This window comes from Tyto alba, unplaced genomic scaffold (assembly GCF_018691265.1).
Source record: "Tyto alba isolate M040663 unplaced genomic scaffold, T.alba_DEE_v4.0 Super-Scaffold_17, whole genome shotgun sequence".
Taxonomy (NCBI): domain Eukaryota; kingdom Metazoa; phylum Chordata; class Aves; order Strigiformes; family Tytonidae; genus Tyto; species Tyto alba.
Window position 1 is genome coordinate 12385210 of NW_024881279.1, and position 8512 is coordinate 12393721.

Here is an 8512-nt window from a genome sequence, read left to right on the forward strand (position 1 = left end):
CTATACCCAGCCAAAGATGGACTCCTCCTAAAGAAAAAAGAAGACAAGAGTGAAGTGGTGCATTTCCTTTAATATAAAAAAGTCAGATATAAAGTGTGACAAATAAAGACTCTATTCAGATTCTTCAGATTTTCCTTTGGGCCATCACAAAAGGATTTAGCTCTATAAAAAGGCAAAATCCACCTCCCAGCTTTGGCAATGCACACAGACCTTCCTGCTGAGAACAGAGCTATTCTGCTTCCCAAACATGACTGAAATCTTGAAAAACATTTGAGCCCAATGTCAGTAATACTGAAGTATACAACCAGTACTTATTAATAACATTAAACAATATCAGTGCATCTTTTTAATATTATTATTTTGCTTATTTTAGCGTTTAAGCTTGCTTGGCAATTAATGGACTACATACATACCCTGTCCAGGTAGGATGCCTCTTTCTGTGAACTTTGGTTCATATCACTGCCTGTGGGAGAATATTTTGTGGAGGCACATCATCATTTTCAGTCACACTGAATCTAATTGCAACATTCCAAGGAGTAAATAGGTAGCACTAGAATTCAGGTAGATTTTTGTTTTCTCAAGAAAACTACTTATAGAGGCAATAAAATGCAGCATTAATTTTCTAGCTTTATTAATCTAGTAAAAAAAAAAAAAAAAACCAAAACCAAAAAAACAATAAAATGAACCCAGTTTATTCAGATTTGTTGATCCACATCTAAATGTCTGATAGAATTATTCCATTTGCTTCTTCTTTAATGAAAAATTCAGATCAAGAGGAGACCAAAAGGAGTATCTCCTTGATCTGATGTTGTGTAAAATCTGCTAATTAGAAAGAAGATATTAGAATTGATGGTTTTCACCTAAATAGAACTTAATAGTAAATTCTCAGTTAAAGCTCCTGAAAAATTATGTACAATTACAATTAAGGATAGAGTAGGTGTTGAGGAGGAGGGAATGGGTTGGTTGGTTGACTGGTTTGGTTTTTTTTTTAAGTCACTGAAAATTCTATATAAAGACAATACTCTCCCTTCTGATGACAAAAAGAAATTAGTATCTGGAAAGGGAATGGGGCCTGTCTATAAATACAAGCTTCACAAAGCATCACATTGCATATCTGTAACAAAAAGAAAAGCAGATTAGCAACCATTATGTTAAGATGGTAAATCCACTTAGGAGATGGTATATCAGCAAAATTTTGGCGTTTTTTTACAAAAAAATTGAAGTTTTCTAGGCAATCACTGATTAAAAATTTCTACTGCTTTTTCCTTATCTCTTGTTCTCCTTTTTATTGAAAACAAGTGAACAGAAATCCTGGAAGACTTTTTTTTTGTCTTCAGTGTCCTAGATAAACATAGATGTATATGTGCTACATATACATATATATCCAACATATACATTAATAGCTGTGCACAAAAACTTCTGCAATGATATAAGCTGTAGGAGAAAGTATGTGGAAGCTGCTAGATCAAAACATTTAGATTAAGGAGAGAAGCACAGTGTTACAATGGCTTCTGCAACAAGCATTATAGCAGAAAAAGTCCTCAGACGCTACTGATGCAAAAGACACCCACCCTGCTGTGGCAAAGCCCTCCTGGCTGCCAGGAAGGGATCAGTTCAGGAGGAAGGGTACTCCTGCCCAACTCTGTGCAAGGCTTAGATGTCACAGGTACTCACTTGAATTAGATACAGTGTTACAGTTGCAAATAATTACTCTTTCTCATTACTGCAAACATATGAGCAATAATATGGATGAATTATGTACCGTATAGAGAAGCAGATAGTGTTTTAACTGATGGCAAAGATAAGAGAATAAGGATTATCAGAGCCATGAAGGAGTTACCATATGAGGAGGGATTTAGTAGACTGGAACTTCTCAGCATAGAAATATGAATATGTCAGAGGCTAATGGAATCTAGACTGGTGTAAAGAATATGAATAGCACATCATTAATACCCAGTATCTCATAATATCAGAATTATTCAGGAATTGGTTTTAAAGCAAACAGAAGTGCTTTTCCACATAATGCAGAATATTTGCAGAATATTTGCAGAACTTGTGGAATATGCTGTTGCAGCATATTGTGGAATTTCTTCTACTATTCCAATAACAGCCACTGTAGGTCACAGGGGGCATTCACTGGGGTAGACAGATACTTGTTTTGAACCAGAATTTCACTTCTTAGTTCTCATAAAGAAAATTTTTGAGGTAGTATTTTCTTGTCACATACAGGGAAAGCTAATCAGTATGCAACATACAGCATTTTATAAAAGTGAGATATTGGCAACAATGGGCATACCTTTTGGTATATACCCTAACATGCCCATGTGCGGAAACTTCCATCAATACAAATGTAAGCAAAGCAGACGTGCTGTGGCAGAATATGCCATTTTTTAACTCGCCTGGTAACTCTTCATGGATTAGTATATTCTTTTTCCTAAAAACTCATCAGACTGTGAAGCCGAAAATTCCAATTGCATTTGTAAGCATACACTGCATTATCTTAAATTGTGCAGCAACCACAATGTCTCTAATTGAAGCTGGCTCCGTGCAGAGCACCAGTTCTAATTCCTGAGTCATTTTCCAGTAATGAAATAGCTGTATTCAGGGTGCAGTGTGAGAACATGTTTGATAGTTATGTTAAATTGTGTTACAGCTACCTTTGAGGAGCATCTAATTTATTTATTGTTTGTATGAAACCAACCACTATTCTCTATATGTAAAAATAAATTATTATTCATACAAGTATTGCCTTGGACCAATCTGTGAATAATAGTTTAATTACATATTTCACGTGTTCAGAAAAACTTGAAGATATTTTATGTTCAACTGCAGCAAACACTTCTGCTATCCTTCCTCCAAATGAATACATAGAAGACCCTCATTGAAACACAAGGGTTTTACAAATAAGATTAGAACTGTCTAAAGTATGCAATGAATTTCATAATTTGTGAGTTGTAAAACCTGCTACCCAAAACAAACAGCTGAATGGACCTTAAACCTAGGGATCTTAAGTCAAAGCACTTGCATTAATAATTTGTTTTCTCTGGTAAAATAAAACATCATCAATTCATTGCCTACCTTCTCCATTAAACTGACTGCAAGTCAAGAGTCGACTTCTGAACTTTTCATTTTCTTCAAGCATTTTTGAAATTACTTTCCAGACCTTAAGCCAGACTTTGGACTGAAAGATAAAATTGAACTTTCTCAGTGAAGCATATAGAAAGTTTGAATTAAAACATATATAGGGCAGAACTTTGAATTCTCCAGCATAATTGTGAAGTCCAACTGTTTTTTTGTTGAGGAAGGAGATGTGGAGGAAGAATATATATGTGGGATATACTGGAAGAATGACCTCTATTTAAAAGTCAAAAAACAAATTACTCCACAATTTTCCACCTGAGATATGCTCCTCCTTTCTTGCCTAGAACTCTTGTTTATCCAGGACTTGTGAAGTGCCCTTCTAGCTAAGAAGAGCTTATGAAAACGTGTGTAGAGCCATTAAACTCCCTTCAGAGTAATCCAAAATGGAGGGAAAAATAAGATTGCTTCTTTTTCCCGGAGCCAATCTTTCCCACATAATCCCTGAGCAGCAGCATAATTCAGACCCCATGCTCAGATTCCAGAATAGCAACGACCTTGCCTATTTCATATCAAATCCACAGTAATCTGTTTTATAAATGTTGATGACCTTTATGTTAGAGGCATAAAGCTCCATTTATAATGGGCACATTTCAAACTTGTGCATTTAAAATATTAAATTGGAACTGTTGACAAAGGCATTCAGAGTGCCAGCCTAACAAATATCAATGGCTGTTAACATGCTAACGTTACAACTTTTGCTGGACTCCATCCGTGAAACTAGTTGAAATCTAAAGATAATTCCTTTCTCATGGACATTTATTGCTAAAACATAATACATATTCCTCATTCTTTTTGAAGACTATTTAATGTACTAGAAGAGCGATATTACAGTATGTTATTAGCTCTTCCTCTGAAGTAAGTAGTATTTTGCTGGTTTTAAATCAAGTATCTGTGACACTACTGTGTTATGGTCTAGCTGATTACTTGTACTTCACACATTACAAAATCTCATAATGAGTTACCGTTTTAATAAATGTGCCTTTTAAAATTTCAAGCATTTGTTGAACTACTGAACAGGAACAGAAGTACATTTGTGAAACAGAAAGTAATTTTGTATTACTCCTACTATGGTGTTAATACCTCTGATTCTTGCCTTTGCTTACTTGTAATCTGTGGGATTTCTTTGCTTAAAGCAGAAGAGGAAGAGGAGCTGCAGAGCTTTTCCCTGCTGGGTTTCACCCAGCAAGGTGTGCAGGACCCTGGCCCCTATCCAGCAAAGCATTTCAGTACAGGCTTTAAGTCAACAACATACTCTCATTTTTCAAGGTAAGCACACACTTAAGTGCTTTATTGAATGAGAGCCAGAATTTTAAAGCCTCCAGAGAGGGAAAATAATACCATTTTTCTTTTCTGTAACTAAGGTTTTCAGCAACAGACTACCAATCCAATCTTTTAATCTCCCTCATGCTCTTACACAGACATACACAGAACAAGCAGGAAGCAATTTTCTCAAATGCAAAGGCAGCTAATTCAGGTCCCACATTTTATACCTTTTGCTTCTTTCGTTTAATTACTTTATCAACATTTCTTGACGGGAGGGGAAAGTCAAAGGTGTCAGTCTTAGCCTCTTGAAGGTCACCTAGGAAGAGAGTTTAGAAAGCATATTTTGAGTGTTTACAATATATTCATGATGAAGCTGCAGATCTTCCAGACGGATACTTATTTCTGGTCCCAGCAGGTTACAGGATCAATCCTTACATTGTGCTATTGCTTTGCTTATATTCTCCATTATGACCATGGTGCAAGTGCGTGTCACTCAAACTCCACAGAACAGATTTCAAAACTGTACAGCAACCAAAAATTAAGACAATGGGCTTCTAGGCATTAACAACTGGCTTTTAATTCCCTCTTTTTCCTCTTGCTATGGCAGCTACTAAAATTCTGCCTAAGCTTAAAGAGGAGGTGAGTAGACTGAGGCACGAAAATAGACAAATCACCTCTGCTAGCACTAAAAACGGAAGGAAGAAGGGCAGGTTGATCTTGTGGATTCAAGACAAACATAGCCACAAGGAGGAAAGACTCAGGTGAGTTCCCAGCGCAGTGAGGACAGCAGCTTTCCAAGGAGCTGCTGGACAGGCAGGGCATGGCATGAGCTGAGCAAAAGGGTGACCCGTGAGGGGATGCTGAATGTGGTCACAGCCACAGGCTCATCCCCTGCCAAAGCAGGGCTTCAGGCAAACTAGCATTCTCCAGGCCACCACAGCCCCACCACCAAATACCCATGGAAGCCACATCGCAGGAGGAAGGCTTTGAGTTACCAGTAGTCACAGGCTGCCTCCGAGCCACGGGTTGGCATCACTTGGATAATAACCTGGCAGAACTGGTGCTTTTAGTTACAGACTAATGTAACACCTTTATCATCTTTGAAAAAAATGGCTTTTAGGGGAGAAAAAAGAAGAAGAAAATGAAAACATCTCAAGACCAACAAGTTAGTAAAATTCAGGACCACCCTATCTGTGTCACCCATCATTTCCAGCTCACACACTGGCTTTTTCTCCAGAAGCCAGGTCATGCTCTCCATTTTCACTCCATTTCATCCTGTGCAGCAGAGCTATGTTTCATAACAGATCATGGATGGAAAACTCCCTAATCTTTTTTGTTTGCTTTTATAAAAAAAGGCACCCACACCCATGCCCATCCCAACTTTCTTTGGTTCCAGCTACAAAGAAAGAAAATTAAGAAACATCTTCGAGCTGTCACAGAAAAGAGGGAGCCAGCAGCACAGTGGCTTTCTGGTGAGGCAGGAATCTCCTGAGAAGAGGCAGGAAGGACCCAGAAGTTCAGTGTGTAATTCAGTGTGTAATAGAGCAGCCCTGTTGGATGTAGCTTATTTTTGGGCTTATTGACATCACAGGAAAGGACAGGGAAGTCTGCACTGCCCACAGCCACCTCACCTTACAGGATAAAGATGCTGTAGCTCAACAGTGTAAGGCAAAAATATTACATTTTTAACTCATGTAAATTTAACACAATGTTCCACCTCCTGCCTAAATTACACTGTCCAATTGTTTTGGGCACATTAAAAAAAACAATTGTGCCAGCTTCACCCCTCAGTGTGCTGTCTGAGAGGGAAGACCCTGGTGGGACAGCATCAGCAGCGTGCTGCAGGGAAATGGTTTCCTGCCAGAAGAGGGGAAGATGGCGGTGGCTCAGCCCCGTGCTCTCCTGTGCCCAGGGGCACAGAGGTCCCCGCGCTCGGTGACACATACCACCATGGTGGCTGACAGGTTTCACCGTGCCACAGCTCCCCACCGCCCGTGCCCTGCCACCGGCAGCGGGTGGCCCAGGTCTGGCCATGTCCCCTGACGCCAGGGCGGCCCTTCGCCTCCCGGCCTGCCCCGCGGGCCTCGGCCCGGCGCGGCCCGCCTCAGCCTGCCAGCAGCCCCGGCCGTAGCGGATGACGGAGCCGCAGCAGTGGGAGCCGAAGCTGTTGACATAAACGAGCGGCACACACGGCCTCCCCTGGCTGCGGCCAGGCTCCATCTCTGGTGGGGCAGGATGGCGGTGAGGCCCCGCTGAGGAGAGACGGGGGCTGGAGGGGCCGGTGTCCTGGTTGCCACGCTGCAGGGTGCACAGCGCCAGCGGCCCCTCCCTCTGCGCAGGCATGGCATGTGGGGACCTGCGGAGCACTCCTCCTGCCCCGTTCTGTCTGACTGCCATCGTCCCATTTCACCTGGATGGTGAAGAAGGGAGAAGTAACTGTTTTCTGAGCAGGAAGGAACAATGAGCTTGGTGCAGAATAGGAGCAGGCCTCGTACCACCCCAGTGTCTGTCTTGGTAGTAACCTGCTCCACAAGGTTGGTTTTGGCCAGTGTTAGTTAGGGTTTAGCACAAAGTATGCTGCCCGAAGTCATACATTGATATATTTTGTGCAATATTGACAAAGTGATACAGAAGACTTCATGCTGAAGGCAGTGATGTATGGTTTGTCCCTGCTGCAATTTGCAGAAGAGGAACAAGCAGCATCTTCTTTCTGTGGGTGCTTCCATGGCTCCTGAATTGATATAATGAATTTTCATCCTGGTGTACTCCAAAGAAGCTTACTTGCTAGAACATGGGTGAGTGGCTCCAACCACCTGCTGAACAACATTTATGAAACAGTAGTTTAAATACCTGTTGTAATTTTGTCCTTCAAGCAACAGCAGGCATATATGCATGCTGTGCAATACTGAGAGAATGCCCATCGCAGACGGGAGTCCTTCCTGTGAAGGTGCTCCACAGAGACATGTCCCTCTGCAGCAGGGGCCATGAGATATGGCCAGTGACGTGGGATTTTTCAAACCACTTAAGAGAACAAGTCCCATTGATTTTTGCTTTGACAGTGAGATACTGCTCCGTATTATCTCCCAGGGTTTCAGCACACTTAGCTGCTCAGACGAGGGGAAGCCTTACGAATTAGAAAGAATAAATTCTGTGAAAAAAACCCAAACAAACAAAAAAAAAACCCAACCTTTTTCTAATCGTTTTAGCTGCACCAGCAGTATGAATGGCGCTGACAACCTGTCGCCCTTGAGAATGAATCCGAAAAGACCACGAAGCAAAGCGGAGTCTTTCCCCAGCCTCTGAGGAGGCTGAGAGTCCTTGAGGTCCCCGGGGCTGCGGTCCCCTTGTCCCCTGGCAGGGCAGGGTGCTGTGCAGAGGGACCCCACGAGGTGGCAGCCTTACCTACCGAACAAGCCCGTGTCCCTGACGCTGCAGCGACCTGACGAGAGGAGGGGAAAGCCCACAAGCACTCTTCTGCGAGGTATCCCAGGATTTCCAGGTATCTTATACACTGTCAGAAAAAGACATTTTGTGTATGCAGTTGAAAAAGAGGAAAACAGTTTCCAGAGGCACAGCCTGACAGTTTGTCAGAGTCATTTGTTATTTCCCAATGATAAAAAGGCATCTACTGCAGGCTCCAAAGCGTATGGACTAAGAAGGAGGTCACAGATACAATACAACCACGGAGTCGGTAGCCTTGAGATCAACTGTGATCTCAGAAAAACTACCCAGACACCACAGACTTCCTCTGCAAAGATGAGAGCTAACAAATTTGCCCAGTGAGGTAGCCGGCAAGTTCAATTTGGGGGTGTTAAGCCCAGAGAGAGGCAACTGAACAACTTTGTTAAAAACTGATCCTGAAGTGCGAGCTTCGTCATGTCTGTTAACCACAAAGCCCTGGTAAAGAAAGCACTTCTTTTGCTGGAACACACAAGTCTCAGTCCACAACTCAAAAAAACACTGAACACATGCACATAAACAGCACCATTTTTATTCTATGACTGTCTTCACACTGTACGTGAACGCTTGCTGCTGTATCTTCCTAACCAGGAGTTCCCTTTGCCAGCTGCCAGGCTGCTTCCTTCCTATGGCTCTGTCAGGGCATCAG

At 41.9% G+C, this 8512-nt stretch overlaps 1 protein-coding gene across 1 annotated transcript; it reads right to left on the reverse strand.

Moving 5' to 3' along the window:
* CUNH5orf47 (chromosome unknown C5orf47 homolog) lies at positions 1-6801 on the reverse strand. The gene is made up of 5 exons (XM_033005351.2): positions 6351-6801; positions 4632-4720; positions 3079-3181; positions 414-463; positions 1-27 (listed from the first exon to the last, which is right to left on the reverse strand). Exons 1-5 carry the CDS (start codon positions 6799-6801, stop codon positions 1-3), a joined length of 720 nt encoding a protein of 239 aa, XP_032861242.2.
* Between the last annotated feature and the right edge of the window lie 1711 nt (positions 6802-8512).

Excerpts from the sequence above, each read along its gene's own strand:
- CUNH5orf47 (XM_033005351.2), bottom strand. The coding sequence starts at position 6,801 with ATGGCAGTCAGACAGAACGGGGCAGGAGGAGTGCTCCGCAGGTCCCCA. Across the intron at positions 3,182-4,631 it reads TTAAACGAAAGAAGCAAAAG|TCCAAAGTCTGGCTTAAGGT; the intron begins GTATAAAATGTG and ends TTTATCTTTCAG. Across the intron at positions 464-3,078 it reads CAGTCAGTTTAATGGAGAAG|GCAGTGATATGAACCAAAGT; the intron begins GTAGGCAATGAA and ends ATTCTCCCACAG.